This window comes from Cervus canadensis, chromosome 16 (assembly GCF_019320065.1).
Source record: "Cervus canadensis isolate Bull #8, Minnesota chromosome 16, ASM1932006v1, whole genome shotgun sequence".
In the NCBI taxonomy this organism is placed as follows: Eukaryota; Metazoa; Chordata; class Mammalia; order Artiodactyla; family Cervidae; genus Cervus; species Cervus canadensis.
The window spans coordinates 40,497-57,240 of record NC_057401.1 but is presented as its reverse complement, the minus strand read 5'-3'; the positions used below and the strand labels follow the sequence as shown (position 1 = coordinate 57,240).

Genomic DNA, 16,744 nt, shown 5'->3' with positions numbered 1-16,744 from the left:
AACTCCAGGAGTTGGTGATGGACAGGGAGGCCTGGCATGCTGCGGTTCATGAGGTCACAAAGAGTCGGACATGACTGAGCGACTGAACTGAACTGAACTGATGTTGAAAAAATAACTATTGGCAAAGTTCTTATGGAATACAGAATATGTAATAGAAATTGAGTGCATCAAAATCAGTAATACTAGGCAATTAAAAAGTAGAAGAAATTAGATACACTAGTTAACATCTCTTCATGAATGATGGTGGAATGTGAGATACAGTAAGCTGTGAAGGACTAGTGAGTTTCAGGGGAGAGGAGGACATGGAACTGATTCTCTGAAGAAAGACTTTATACAGGTTAGTCAGAGTTGTATTCTTACTCACATTCTAGTAAATGGAGATTTTGTTTTCACATTTTTCAGATTGGGCTTCTACTGCTTTGAGCCTCAGTAATGAGACTTGTCAAAGAGCCAGGCATTTGAAAGTTGATGATCAGTGTGCATTGGCGTCCCATTCAGTGACCAAAAATCAGTCATCATCCACAGAATTTGGACAGAAGACTGTAATAGATAAAATAAAGATGAAGACTGCAGCGGTGTTCCTGGTAGGGAATTACTTGCTCCATCAGCTATGCAAGTCCGAGCTGCCAGGAAACAGAGGAAGCAAAGAAGGTAATGCAGAAACCCAGAGCACTCAGCTATAGGCCACCTGGGCATGGTCTTGCCATCCTTCTGATGGTTCCAAATTAGATTTTGTGCCAAAATCTACCTTGTGCTGACTCCTTTTATGCAACCTTCAGACAATCGATACCTCTTAGCAAGGTGTTTGCATTCTCCCCTTGACCATAGTAATACAATAAATAACAAAGAGAGGAAAAAGTAAGTTCCTTTAGGCTAGTATTTAGCATACACCTGAGAGTGGGCAGCAGGCTTATGTTTAGAACTCTGGGACTAGTTGGGAGACTCGGTAGCCATCTACAGATTGCCTTCTCAAAACGTGACTTCATAGCAATGTTTTCATATAGCTGTCAATTCATAAGTATTAGTTATGATTATATTCAGTATAACTGCAAAAGCAACTCTGATAACAAATACTAAAATTTTTCTTGTGTTTTCTGTGACTTTGTGTTTTTTAGAATTGGCTTTCCCAGTGGGAATGGGAGTCATGGGAAATTTGCTACATAGTATCTCCTACTCAGCTATGTCCACATAGTATATTGATTTGTTTTAGTATTTGTAATGAATTAAGAGTTCACAAGGGTTGTTGGTGTAAAAGAGTGCTGTATCATTTAAAAACAGTATATAGAAAGTCAATTCTGATTCTACTAGGATGCCCAGTCTTATTGAGTAACAACATCTAATAATGTGTTGTCCATAAATACTAATTAATTTAGCGCCTTTAATCAGTCATACGGTCAGGGCTATGGTAAGAAATCATCCATTGTTTCTTTTTTCACTCCTGTACTTTTTAAAAAAATTTTCTATCCTCACCTTCGCATTTACAGAAGATTCTCAGTTATCTCCTAGAATAGAGACTACAAGCTCTAAACTCAACATGTTTATCTTTTTTTTTTCTTTTAATCCATACAGCTGAGTCGTTTGCTCTTGTTTCTCTGTAAGCTTGGTAGGTCCAGGGAAAACAAATTCAAATAAAATGCCTACACGAGTCCCTTCAACACTAGACAATGTGAGATAGGAAAACTACAAAATAGATAGAAGCCCCTTCAGTCAGTTCATGTTGATCATTTTCTTCTCAGTCAATACATTTTATAAAATAATGAGCAGAACCTACTCCTTCAGGGTCCCTGGACTTGTACATTTATTGGTTTCTTAAAGATTTATTCTATACGTACCCTGAAAGTTTTATATCCTAAATATTTCTGTAAACACTCCCTCAGTTCAGGCCTGCATCACCTTTTTATTCCCAGTATTAACACCTTCAGATTCATCTTCCTCCTGTTATTCGTATGCCCTTCAGATCCCTCCCTCCCGTGGTGTTTAGAGTCACCAATCTCAAAAGCACGTGTGACCATGAGGCACTCTGAATCACATTAATGTCTAGACCTCATAAAGCACCATTGATGCTTTGATAATCTGACTTCTGCTTGACCCTCCATCTCTAGCCCTTTCTGCCCTTTGCACTAGAATTCTGATCTGCTGCTGACGCCCTCGTCACTTGTCCTTGTTGTTGTTTTCAGTTGCTCAGTTGTGTCTGATTCTATGCGGCCCCATGGACTGCAGCACACCAGGCTTCCCTGTCCTTCACCATCTCCCAGCGCTTGCTCAACTCACGTTCATGGAGTCGGTGATGCCATCCAACCATCTCACCCTCTGTTATTCCCTTCTCCTCCTGACTTCAATTTCCCAGCATCAGGGTCTTTTCTAATGAGTCAGCTCTTCAAATCCCGTGGCCAAAGTACTGGAGCTTCAGCGCCAGCGCCAGTCCTTCCAATGAATGTTCAGAACTGATTTTGTTTAGGATTGACTGGTTGGATCTCCTTGCAGTCCAAGGGACTCTCAAGAGTCTTTTCCAACACCACAGTTGAAAAGCATCAGTTCTTTGGTGCTCAGTCTTCTTTTTGGTCCAACTCTCACATCCATACATGACTACTGGAAAAGCCTTAGCTTTGACTAGACGGACCTTTGTCAGCAAAGTAGTGTCTCTGCTTTTTAATATGCTAAGTTTGTCATCTCTTTTCTTCCAAGGAGCAGGCGTCCTTTAATTTCATGACTGCAGTCACCATCTGCATTGACTTTGGAGCCCAAGACAATAAAGTCTGTCTCTGTTCCCATTGTTTCCCCATCTCTTTGCCAGGAAGTGATGGGACCAGGGGCCATGGTCTGCGTCAGCCCCTGTCCCTGAACTTTGGACAAATCTCTGCCCTGTGGGGTGTGTGCTCCTCTCCCCGTCCTGCTCCAGCCTTCAGTGCTCTCCCTCTCCTGCCCTCAGTGCCCTTGAGCTGTGTAAGTCTGCGCTCAGGCATTATCTCTAGAAAAGCCATCCCTGACACCTTTTCTCTACATTTTCCCTTAAACTCCAGTGTCTAGTACTGAGCAGAAACCCGAGAAATACTTACTGAATAAGAGACACTGGGGCTCTGAATCAACCTAGCAGGGTGGGATGGGGAGGGAGATGAGAAGGAGGTTCAAAAGGGGGGATATATGTATATCTATGGCTGATTCATGTTGAGGTTTGACAGAAAACAACAAAATTCCATAAAGCAGTTATCCTTCAATAAAAAATAAATTTTAAAAAATGTTATTTATACCAAGGTGACTTTTAAGAGCTTGTCCTCTACAGTCTAGGTGCCAAGAGGATAGACATGTAAAGAAATAATTTGCAGTTTAGATTTATATCTATCACTAGGAAAATATAGAAAGATACACTAGAAAAATCTTTACAGTACTAAGGTAGCTACAAGGAAAGGCATACCTCTTTATCACGGGAAAGATGGCAGTAATCAAAGACAACTTCACAAAGCAGGTTGAGCCTTAAAAGATGAAAAGTATTCTGTCAGAAGAATAGAGGGAAGCATTTCAGATGAAGGAACTGGTAAAAGCTAATAAGTAAGAGGCATTTTGTAAACCACAAATATTGTTGCAATTGATGCTTGGCATGCTGTTAAAAAGGTCCTGTTATGAAGTAGAGAAGAGAATATATGGTGACTTAAATGTCTGTCCTGTATTTTGTTTGGTTTCTGATTGTTTTGTTTACTGATGTTTGGATCAATCTGTGACTGAATCTCTGAGCTGTTTGTGTGCCTGTAACCTGGTGACACCTAGTATTTCCCAAATGGTTTGTTGAAGTTTTTAGGTCACTGAAAGTAGTTCTTAAAGAAGTGAATATTCAGCTGAAGATTAAGATTGATTTAATCTGTCATTTCATACAATGTTTTAGATCTATGTTTTAAATGAGGATTATGTCTTTTATCTAAACATTCTAACTAAACATGCTGATCTGTCAAGAGAACTAGACTTGGAAATGATAACAGAGGAAGAACAAGAAAAACTTGAAGGTGAAAATAACCATTCAGGTGTATGTAAAACTGTAAATTTCAATTTCTGGTGTAGTACTGCATGAGAAAATGTGTATCAAACAAGGCAAATTAGAATGGAAAGATAAGTTAAAACCCATCACAAATGAGTTAAAGTGGAAGTTCAGTGAAATTTTATGAGGAATACTAAATTACAGTTTGTCCTGAGGAAGATCCACTACATGATAACCCTAAAGAAAGAGCAAACCAAAAGGAAATATCTCCTAATCTCACAAATGACGTACCTGATTGTGAGGAAAAAGATGCATTTGACGTATCTGTCTCTCTAGTATTCCAAGCATTTCCTGAACAAAAATAACCCAGTCTCAAAAATGTTTTTCTGTGGTCTGTAAACTCTGGGTCCCTTGGATAGACTTGGTCATCTTCAAAGCTTTGTTTCCCTGAAGATAAAGTAGACTTTGAAAATTATCAACTAGATATTGAACATATGTTTATGAAAATTGAGGAGAGTTTTTATAATGATACAGAAAATAAGTAGGGGAGCCTGTAGTTACATTCGAAGTGAAAGACCAAGAGATTGATATGCAAATGTCACAAAATATGAGGCAAGATCCCACTAATTGGAAATTAGACATGGGACAGGCATGTCATTCTAGTCTGTGGCTTGTCTACTCTGGTAAGATGAAATATAATTCAAATAAAAATTCACGTTCCCCTTGCTGTTGTTAAAACACTGATCTGAAAAATAAAGCAATACAGGACTGGTTCCAGAAGCCACTGCATGCAGATAATTGTAGTGCTAGTGACAATAAAAGCATGGAATCTGAATTAGAAAATGGGAATTCTTTTCCACCTAATAGTCACAGCACATCTGAAGTGTATGTAAACAAAGAATTAGAGAAGGATATGCAGAGGTTTAAGAATGAAATAGACATGTTACAAGTAGAGCTGCTGGCTCTGGAAAAAGAGAAAATTCAACTTCCAAAAGAGGTGGAGGTTCATTGTCTCTTGCTTTGGTTTATCTCTTTCTCGATGATGTGGTCCATTTTGATTTCCCACTTATGAATAAAACAGGGTCATCCAAAGAGGTAATTGTGTAGAAATCAATTATTATCTCAATAATAGGAATTCAGGAAACTATTTTCATGGCTTTTGTCCTTCAATCAATTCTAATATCTAATTCTTCTCTGTCAGTGTTTCACATGGACTGGGAAATTCGTTAAGCTATGTACCATGTGGTCTTCTGAGCCAGAATAAGCACCAAGGAAATTGCTTAAGAAGTATAATCACCTAGGGTTTTGTGTGTTTTTTTTCCCTTTAAATTTATTGGGTTAAGTATAAGTTGTATTTCCATAGAATGGGAAGAAAGCACTGACTGAGAGATGGACATGAACACGTGTTCCCTCCAATCTCGTCATTGTGGTTGAATATGTGTGACCTTCTCTGCTTTCTGCAGTCGCTGGACACTTAGATTTCCAGCATGGCTGCTTCAGGATCTTTTTAATAACAAATACATGTGCTCCCACATATGCTTTAATCACCACTCCCAGATGTTTCTTTTGAGGCAGACCTTTCCATTATGTTGTTTACTAAAATGTAGAAAGTTTTGACATGTGTGATTTTCTTACATAGATAGTGTGTGTGTGTGTGTGCAAGTTGCTCAGTCATGTCCAACTCTTTGTGAACCCTTGGATGTAGCCTGCCAGGCTCTTCTGTTCATGGAATTCCCCAGGCCAGAAAGAATACCAGAGTGGGTAGCTGTTCCCTTCCCGGGGATCTTCCTAACCCAGGGATGGAACCCAGGTCTCCCGCATTGAAGGTGGATTCTTTAACATTTGAGCCACCAGGGAAGCCAATAGGTAGTGTAAACCCTGAGCAAAAAAGAAAAAAAAAAATAAGTGTTTATCTACAAAGGAGAAGACTGAGTTTTGAGATGCTGTGAGATTTTTCTTTCTTCAGTAATAGGTTTTTTAAATTGTTTGTTTGCTCTTTTGTGTAAGAGGTGCTTTGACTGAGTTTGAACAACAGACACACAAAAAAATAAGAAACAACGAAAAAACCTCTATGTATTCTCCTGTAAAAAAAAAAAAAAAAAAGTAGATGAGCCCTACCCCCAGCTAAGTCATTGAGTTACCGTGCCAAAGTTACACTTTTAACTTATCTGATTAATCTGATAAATTCATTTGGTAATATATCACATTCAATGTTCCAGAATTGTATTATCTCTTTTGGTGCCATAAAATGCTAGGAAGGGCCAGTTTAGGGGCCTTAAACAAAACCTTGAACATTTTTTGATTTTATTGCTGTTTTTGGTAAATAGTGGGGCAATAGTAGGTAATTATTTCTATACCCTCTAGCTGTAAGGTTTGATGGTTATTGAATGTGGAATTGGGAAGCATTACTTATATTCCAGATTTCTACACTAACTAACAACTCCTCAGTTTCATTCTGCTCCTTGTGTTTTGGTAAACTCTGGTTCATTTAATTTAGTGAACACCATCACTTTTTTGCTATCTCCTGGATCCAAGTGAAAGAAGAATTGTAAAAGGCAGAGGGGAAAGAATAGCTTCATGCCTTTCTGAGGCACGAAGGTGTCACGTCCCCTACGTCTGGCTGCTCAGTGGAAAATGCAGGTGGTAAAGACCACAAGGACAGGTTTTGTGTCTTTGTCTTTTTATTTCTCTGTCTCTGCCAGTCAGATGGGGAAGACTGAATATGAATAATTGCATCTTATTAAGAAAGCCGTTTTTGAAATTTTGGGAATTTTGTTTCCTTTCCTCAAACAGAAAGGAGCAGATTTTACAAAAATTTCAGTGACTTGTAAGTGATAAAATTAAAATAAACACAAAAATATTTTTATCACTTAAATTCAAACACTCAAACACTGAGTCAAATAATAAAATTGAAAACAAAGATCTTCATAATAGATATATAGCAATTATTCTTAGTGTCAAACTTTCATTCAAAGTTGAAGAAGAAAAGAAGCACACAAGTAGTGAAGTGGAAGTATCAGACAACGTATGCAATGCTGCTGATGAGAGTGGATTAATTCAGCAGAAAAAGAATGGAGGAAACAGCTATCAGGAGTTTCCTGCTATGCAGAATGAAGGTTCTGATAGGTAAGCCTGTATCAATATTTAACAGCAGGTCACTTGTTATTTTCCTATAAAATAATTTCTAACTTGAGCTAATGTTTGTGATGTACAGATTTTATATTTTATTAGAGATATAGTGATTTTAAAACTCCTGTCCTTTAGCCTGATTACTAGAGTTCCTTTGTTAACATACCACCATGTTACGTATTAGAGTATTCTGGATTTGACTACATACTTGCCGTAATCAGTGTGTTGTATATTTAACTTTGTTTTGTCACTAATGAACATCCTTTCATTTCAGTTTGAGGACTTCTTTCAGTGTTTCTTATGAGGCGGGACTAGTGGTGATGAACTCCCTCAGGTTTGCTTTGTCTGGGAGTTTTTATTTCTCCTTCATTTCTGAAAGACAACTTTTCTGGATTGAGTCCTCCCATTTGGCAGGTTTCTCCTAGCACTTTGAGTGTGTCCATGGATGGAGGCCAAGTTGCTGTTGGTGGCGGGAGAACTGATGAGGCATCGGCCTTTCAGCCATGCTGCTGCTGTCATCGCATCGTGTGGGTGGTTTAGAAGTGAACCCTCCTCCCCTGGCCCAATATTTCCTTGATTTCTTCTTTCATGGTGTATCTGCCTCATGTCATTTGAAATACCACCTAAATGAAGTGTTACTTTTTTCTTTGAATTCTCTTTTTAATTTATTTCTGGCCACGCTGGGTCTTTGCCACTGCAGTGCTTGGGCTTCTCAGTTTGGTGGCTTCTCCTGATCCTGAGCGTGGGCTCTAGGTTGCCAGCTTCAGTAGCTGTGGAGCACGGTTTAGTTGCACCATGGCATGCCGGATCTTCCCTGACCAGGAATCAAACCCCTGCCCCCTGTATTGGCAGGTGGACTCCTAAGCCCTGGACCAGCAGGGAAGTCCCTAAATTCACCATTATTATATTTAGTAGCAAAATAACAAATGTAGTATAAATCTACATTTACACTCCCATGTCTGAGGGTCAAGGCACTTAGCCAGTGGACTCCAGGTTTTCAGTGTAGCCCTTGAGATTCTTCTCAGTGTCTTTCCAGATGCATCTGCATACTTTCTTCCATGTATTTTGTACTCTTCCTTCCAGGTTCCTAGGAAGCAACCTAGATGCCCTGTGCCTGATGTTTGTGCTCACATTCAAATCTCCAAGTAGAATGATTTTCTCCCTTTTCTGTTTCTCATGACCTCCTCTCTTCACTTCTTCTGCAAATCCTTCCTTATTTCAATGGTCATTTTCATATGTCAACTTTTATATATCATATTGTATCATAATTTGTATATCTGTGTTTGAAGGAAGAATTTGTTTTCTTGCATGTGGTTGGTACTTCATAAATGTTTCGTAGGTTAATCAAAGACTTAAGATGGTAAGAGTTGGCATTTTACAAGAATTATTTTTTTTTATTCTTTATCAGTTGAATGATTAGAAAAGATTGGCTTTTTTGTGGACTTTTTAAAGTAGCAATCCTGGCATGCATAGGAAGGACATAAAGAAAAAGAACAATGACAAATGGAAGAATGTGTGATTGCAACAATATTTGAAAAGACCGATTCACTGACAGGTGGTCTGTTGCATGTGAATGATGACAGCATTTTAAGGGAAGTGAATCAGGGTGAAGACAGGTACATTCTACAGATGCCTTGTTTGTAGGTGAAGAAATATTAGCACTGAATACTTCTTCTGGAAATAGAGCAGCATTATACAGTGCTCAGGCCAAGACAAGAGATTGCTCAACTCTAGTGGATGAACACTGCTGAAAGGTTGAGGTGAGGACCAGTACCTCTGGCCAGAAGTCATTTCAGTAAATAGTCCCCTTGGAAGCTGGACTGTAGTGAATACACGTAAACATTCCGTAGGGAATGTTATTGGGACAGGCAATGAAGAACTGGATGGTAACTGAGGAGGAATGTGGCGTTCACAGGTGTTTCTTGTTTCATGTTAAGAAGGGAGCTTTTATGCTATTTTGTATGCATTTGTATGCTATTGGAAATGAGCCAGCAGAGGACGTGTTTATTTAGTTTAGTCTTGTTTGCGTTTCCATACTAGAAAGCTTATTGCTTGTATGACATTATCTTTAAAGTATGACAGTAAACTAATTGTACATAATACTTCTGTTCATGTATAGTTTTATGGTAAGGGCTTGTTCATTCGTTTTGAAGTGTAATATTCCTGTGTAATGGAATATGCAGATGATTACTTAAGTTAATTCTATCATATATAGATTTTCAAAAATTACATAATTGTGAATTTACAAACACTTAGGCTATACTGAATAAGATATGGCCATTCCTTGATGATTCTAATTGATAGTAACATGGTGAATAGATATGATTTTGTAAGGTACTCTGAAACATCACATCATGTTAACTTCATAGTTGTTTATAGATTCCAGAGCAAAGGGGAAGATTTTGTTTATATTTGATAGAAAAAAATTATTAACAGTCTTTCACAGATTATTCCTTTTGGATGATAAAGATCTAAATGACAAAAACTGTGCTTCCTGTACTGAGTGTCATTAACGCATATTGTGTGCTCAATACATGTATGTCAGATGCATGAAGAAACAGCAGAATGGTTGAATGAATGTGTATTGATGAATTTCTTTACAAAAGACAAAACTTTATTGACAGTAGATTTCCAGTCTTGCCTACCTCTGAAGTCTTTTTAATTTTTGAGAAATATGTTTTAAGATTCAGAAATCATTATTTATAGCTATAGCTAGACCTGACATAATACTATAGATTCATTTGCTATCATATTACTTCAAAGGCTTTTCAGTCTTACTTTCTCAGCACATCTAGGAAGAGCAGTGGGGAAGCCGACTTCCTGGTTGAATTCTGGGAGGTTGGTGATGTGCTGAGGGGCTTGGGCACGCTCCTCAGCCTCTGTGTGCTCCATCTCTCCCTGTGCCCATCTCCTAGAATGACTGTGAGGCTTAAATGTCTGTAAGACACGTCAGCTGTTTCTAACAATGCATGGATGATGCATAGGATGTCCTCAGAAAGCTAATATCTTGGTTATTCAAATGGGTTTCTTTCTTAGAAGGACAGAAGGAATACCTCCCAGATAGGTCTTATTGCCATAAAAGTTAGTTCCTACTGAAAAGGACAGGTGCAAAAAACACTGGTATACTGTTTCCTATCACACAAGTTATGTTTTTCCTTTTCCTTGGATCTAACTTTAATACTTTATTAATATTACTGATATATTTCCTGTGTCCTTTAATGATGCTCTTATTTATTTCTGCATCCTTTATAGACAATTACTTGCCAATGCAAGGAGTTTATATAAAAAAGAAAAGTTTAGATATTGTTTGTATTTCTGAATATTTAATATTAGCCTGAAAATAATCATTTGTTCTTTTAGGCCTGAAAGGAAAACACCATATGGAAAGAAGAAGGTATAGTTAAAAAAATGAACTTTCAAAAATATTATCCTTGTCGAAAATACTTTGTAAAAGGAATAGTGGTAAAATAGAAAATTTTCCTTTGTTGTAGATAAGTTTACTTTGCACTCATCATTTAGAAACACTGTTGATAAAATTATCCTTTTGACACGTTTCTTCTTTTAAGAAATGTCTGTTTTTGTTTTGATACAGAGATTTGTCACCTCTGTACACTTAGTGTATTTTATACATATTTTAAGGACATTGTGAAACAGTATTATTTATGTGTAGGTCAAAGAACAAATTAATTATGTGAACAACCTGGATGACTTAACTCAGTTGTCTGAGACTGTTTCTGAGGACGGTGGCGTGCTTTACTCCACGAATTCCACATTGCAAGTAGAACCTCTCGACGTGGGGTGTAAAGGTAGGACCACAGCGTAAATGTTAACAGAAAGCCTGTGTATAGAGTAGTGATATGTGCACACCTTGTCAGTTCTGCTCTAGAGCCAGGGATATGTTACAGTGCCGTGCATCTCAGAAGTATGACATGAAGGTGAGTGTACACTCTGAGCCACAGGCCTGTGATCCTCCTCACGCACTGCACCTTCTGTTGACTCTTCTTTCCTGTGCCTTCACCCATGGTCAGGTCAGCTTCATTTTCCTCCTAGAGGAACTGAAATAATCTCAGGACTTCTTCCCCTTCCACTCCCCCTGGCAGAACCTTGGTCTGTACAGGCAACTGTAATTATTGCCTATTTTTAAACATTTAGGTCTCCTCATGCTACCCCCTTGCTTAAAGCCCAACAGTTGCCTCTCTTGGCTGCATGGTTAAAGGTCATAATTGTGTAGTTCCATCTGGTTTTAATTTTTACCCTTCTTTCTACTGAATTTTAGAATCAGCTTGTCAGTTCCTTAAAATGTCTGCTGGTCTCAGCATTTTCATTTTCCTTCAGTTCAAAATACTTTGTCCTTTCTCTTTTCATTACCTCTTTGATCCAAGGGTTATTTAGATCCGTGTGATTTAGTTTCCAAATATTGAGAGTTTTCCAGAGATCCTCCTGTGCTCTTGCTTCTCATGATTTGTTAGGTGCATCCAGAGGGGCCCTGGGGCCAGGGCTGATTATTTCCTGCCTTGGAGGCAAGACCTTGCTGACGACCCTGTTCATTCTGCGGGTAAGTAGGAGTTTTTCCAGGCTGGTTCAGGAGAATAGGTAGAGTTCCTGGGAGTGAGCGAGCACCAGGCACGGCTTCCTGTAGTCTTTTCAGATGGTCTCTCCCTGGTCTCAGGTGTTTTCTCACGCATGTGCACTGTTCGTTCCTCTGCTTAATACCCAAGGGGCTCCTCCTCAGATCTCCAGGGTCCTTATTCTGTGTTTCATTTTCTCCTCTCCACGGTTCTGACCTGTGATCTCTGCCTGCGTTGGTTTCCCCAGACTCTCAGCTTCATCACCTCCACTTGGAGAGTCCAGTGGACTCAGCTTCCATTCCTTCTCCCCATGTCGGGACATGGAAATTCTCTCCAGGCAGTGAGCTGGGGCATTCCTTAGGCTAACCTCATGTGTTTCTAGAATCATTGTCCTTCATTCCCTGAAGTCCTTTGTCATGAAAGTAATTGTTTCATGTATTTTGTCGGTGTTGTTTTTGCTTGCTCCACTCAGGAAGGTAAATCGGTAGCTGTTCACTCTGTCTAGGTTAGAGACACATGGCAGCTGGAGACTGTCCACAGGGTTGTTCCTCCTACTCTGCTTGCTACTTCCTGCTCATCCTTCATGTCTCAGTGTGACATCTCTTCCCCAGGGAAATGTTTCCTGGACCCAATCTGTGTCAAGTTCTCTTATGTTATCATAGAGCTCTCTTATAGTATCTATCTGAGCTCATAATTATTTGATTTCTCTTTCTCTTGTACTAGACTTCAAGCTAAACAAAAGCCAGTGGTGTCTGTTTTATCTTCAGAGCTTAGAATAATGTCTTCCATGTTATTCAGTTCAGTTCAGTTCAGTCGCTCAGTCGTGTCTGACTTTTTGTGACCCCATGAACCCCAGCACGCCAGGCTTCCCTGTCCATCACCAACTCCTGGAGTCCACCCAAACCCATGTCCATCGAGTAGATGATGCCATCCAGCCATCTCATCCTCTGTCGTCCCCTTCTCCTGCCCCCAATCCCTCCCAGCATCAGGGTCTTTTCCAATGAGTCAACTCTTCACATCAGGAGGCCAAAGTATTGGAGTTTCAGCTTCAACATCAGTCCTCCCAGTGAACACCCAGGACTGATCTCCTTTAGGATGGACTGGTTGGATCTCCAAGACTCTTCTCAAGAGTCTTCTGCAACACCACAGTTCAAAAGCATCAATTCTTCATTGCTCAGCCTTCTTATAGTCCAACTCTCACATCCATACATCACCACTGGAAAAACCATAGCCTTGACTAGATGGACCTTTGTTGACAAAGTAATGTCTCTGCTCTTTAATATGCTGTCTAGGTTGGTCATAACTTTCCTTCCAAGAGTGTCTTTTAATTTCATGGCTGCAACACCATCTGCAGTGATTTTGGAGCCCAGAAAAATAAAGTCAGCCACTGTTTTCACTGTTTCCCTATCTATCTGCCACCAAGTGATGGGACCAGATCTTAGTTTTCTGAATATTGAGCCTTAAGCCAACATTTTCACGCTCCTCTTTCACTTTCATCAAGAGGATTCTTATTCTTAGTTGTTCTTCACTATATGCCATAAGGGTGGTGTCATCTGCATATCTGAGGTTATTGATATTTCTCCCAGCAATCTTGATTCCAGCTTGTGCTTCTTCCAGCCCAGCATTTCTCATGATGTACTCTGCATATAAGTTAAATAAGCAGGGTGACAATATACAGCCTGACGTACTCCTTTCCCTATTTGGAACCAGTCTGTTGGTCCATTGTCCAGTTCGAACTGTTGCTTCCTGACTTGCATACAGATTTCACAAGTGGCAGGTCAGGTGGTCTGGTATGCCCATCTCTTTCAGAATTTTCCACAGTTTGTTGTGATCCACACAGTCAAAGGCTTTGGCATAGTCAATAAAGCAGAAATAGATGTTTTTCTGGAACTCTTTTGCTTTTTTGATGATCCAGTGGATGTTGGCAATTTGATCTCTGGTTCCTCTGCCTTTTCTAAGACCAGCTTGAACATCTGGAAGTTCACGGTTCATGTATTGCTGAAGCCTGGCTTGGAGAATTTTGAGCATTACTTTCCTAGCGTGTGAGATGAGTGAAATTGTCTGACAGTTTGAGCATTCTTTGGGATTGCCTTTCTTAGGGATTGGAATGAAAACTGACATTTTCCAGTCCTGTGGCTGCTGCTGAGTTTTCCATATTTGCTGGCATAATGAGTGCAGCACTTTCACAGCATCATCTTTCAGGATTTGAAATAGCTCAACTGGAATTCCATCACATCCACTAACTTTGTTCCTAGTGATGCTTCCTAAGGCCCACTTGACTTCACATTCCAGGATGTCTGGCTCTAGGTGAGTGATCACACCATCGTGATGATCTGAGTTGTGAAGATCTTTTTTGTATAGTTCATCTGTGTATTCTTGCCACCTCTTCTTAATATCTTCTGCTTCTCTTAGGTCCCTACCATTTCTGTCCTGTATTGAGCCCATCTTTGCATGAAATGTTCCCTCAGTATCTCTAATTTTCTTGAAGAGATCTCTAGTCTTTCCTATTCTATTGTTTTCCTCTATTTGTTTGCACTGATCACTGAGGAAGGCTTTCTTATCTCTCCTTGCTATTCTTTGGAACTCTGCATTCAAATGGGTATATCTTTCCTTTCCGCCTTTGCTTTTCACTTCCTGTCTTTTCACAGCTATTTGTAAGGCCTCCTCAGACAACCATTTTGCTTTTTTGCATTTCTTTTTCTTGGGGATCGTCTTGATTCCTGTCTCCTGTATGTTGTCATGAACCTCCACCCATAGTTTATCAGGCACTCTGTTTATCAGATCTAGTCCCTTAGATCTATTTCACACTTCCACTGTGTAGTCATAAGGGATTTGATTTAGGTCATACCTGAATGGTCTAGTGGTTTTCTCCACTTTCTTCAATTTAAGTCTGAATTTGGCAATAAGGAGTTCATGATCCAAGTCACAGTCAGCTCCCAGTCTTGTTTTTCTGACTGTATAGAGCTTCTCCATCTTGGCTGCAAAGAATATAGTCAATATGATTTCTGTGTCACAATCTGGTGATGTACATGTGTAGAGCCTTTTCTTGTGTTGTTGGAAGAGGGTGTTTTCTGTGACCAGTGCCTTCTCTTGGCAAAACTCTATTAGCCTTTGCCCCGCTTCATTCCATACTCCAAGGCCAAATTTGCCTGTTACTCCAGGTGTTTCTTGACTTTATACTTTTGCATTCCAGTCCCCTATAATGAAAAGAACATCTTTTTGGGGTGTTAGTTCTAGAAGGTCTTGTAGGTCTTTATAGAACTGTTCAACTTCAGCTTCTTTGGCGTTACTGGTTGGGGCATAGACTTGAATTACCGTGATATTGCATGGTTTGCCTTGGAAATGAACAGAGGTTATTCTGTTGTTTTTTAGATTGCATCCAACTACTGCATTTCAGATTCTTTTGTTGACCATGATGGCTACTCCATTTCTTCTAAGGGATTCCTGCCCACAGTAGTAGATATAATGGTTATCTAAGTTAAATTCACCCATTCTAGTCCATCTTAGTTCACTGATTCCTAGAATCTCGATGTTCACTCTTGTCATCTCCTGTTTGACCACTTCCAATTTGTCTTGATTCATGGACCTAACATTCCAGGTTCCTATGCAATATTGCTCTTTAAAGCATTGAATCTTGCTTCTATCACCAGTCCCATTCACAACTGGGTTATTTTTGTTTTGGCTGCATCCCTTCATTCTTTCTGGAGTTATTTCTCCAGTGATCTCCAGTAGCATTTTGGGCACCTACTGACCTGGGGAGTTCACCTTTCAGTGTCCTATCTTTTTGCCTTTTCGTATTGTTCATGGGGTTCTCAAGGCAAGAATACTGAAGTGATTTGCCATTCCCTTCTCCAGTGGACCACATTCTTTCAGACCTCTCCACCATGACCCTTCCATCTTGGGTGGCCCCACACAGCATGGCTTGGTTTCATTGAGTTAGACAAGGCTGTGGTCCATGTGATCAGATTGGCTAGTTGTCCATGACTGTAGTTTCAGTCTGTCTGCCCCCTGATCCCCTCTTTCAGTGCCTACTGTCTTACCTGGGTTTCTCTTACCTTGGACGTGGGCTCTCTCTTCACAGCTTCTCCAGCAAAGTGTCTATTCCACATTATAGACACTTAATATTTGTTCAGTGCCTGGATATGTGATTCTGAATGGCACAGTCCTTTATATTAAAAAATTACTCACATAAATTTTTGTTTGTTTGTTCCTATCTTCGTTTTCTTTGTCATGCAGATTCTGGTCGCTTGTTGAAAATTCTGGATGCAATTTTTTCACATGAAAGATTAGTAGATTTTTCAAAGAAGCCACTGTGAATTACTTAGAGGAGAAGTTCACAAAATGAAAAGTAACGTTCTGGGCTACAAAAAGAGCTGTCAGAAAGCAAAGAAGTGAAATCACAGAGCATCGGAAAGTGGAGTGGGAACGAGAGCTCAGCAGCTTGAGGTACCATACATCTCACTTTTAAAGAAATATTTGAACTGTTGTTTAGTTTAATATTGCAGAGATGTAGGCATGTTATAAGGGCTAATTTATCCTCTTGGATTTTACAGGGGAGAAACGTATTGTGAACTGTGAAATTCTTGGAAATAATACAGCAGATTCTTAACAGTGAATGCTTCTAATAACTTAATGTATATTTTTCCAAATCATCATTTTCATGACCATATAGGAGTCCACCATAATGGAAACCCCATTAGTTATTTACCAAATTGACTTTTGGTAGTTTTTCATTTTTCTGTATTCTATTTAATACTGCAAGGAACATCTTTTCTGTAAATTCATTTCTAGCTTTTGAAATTATTTTGAATACATTTTTCTTTAATAATATTGTCTTACTTGGTTAAAGTATGAGAAGTTTTAAAAAGGGCTGTGATCTATATTTCTAAACTCTTCTTCAGAAAGTTTATATGACTTTACATTCCCACTCACAGATGTATGAAGTAGCCATTTTTCTCAAGACAAAATAAAAACAAAATTTTATGCAATTTTATTCTTAACTCTCTGTATGAAAACACTGATCATTATTAAGTGTTTTTCATTGTATTCCCCCATTTTTATTATTTTAAAGGTTGTGAAG

The 16,744-nt window shown here is 39.2% G+C and overlaps 1 protein-coding gene across 1 annotated transcript; it reads left to right on the top strand.

The window, feature by feature from the left end:
* The first annotated feature begins 420 nt into the window (after positions 1–420).
* LOC122454417 (ankyrin repeat domain-containing protein 26) lies at positions 421–15,994 on the top strand. The gene is made up of 5 exons (XM_043488897.1): positions 421–651; positions 6,943–7,093; positions 10,457–10,490; positions 10,767–10,902; positions 15,901–15,994. The coding sequence occupies exons 1-5, from the start codon at positions 561–563 to the stop codon at positions 15,978–15,980; spliced, it is 492 nt and encodes a 163-aa protein (XP_043344832.1). The 5' UTR covers positions 421–560; the 3' UTR covers positions 15,981–15,994.
* Positions 15,995–16,744: the final 750 nt, after the last annotated feature.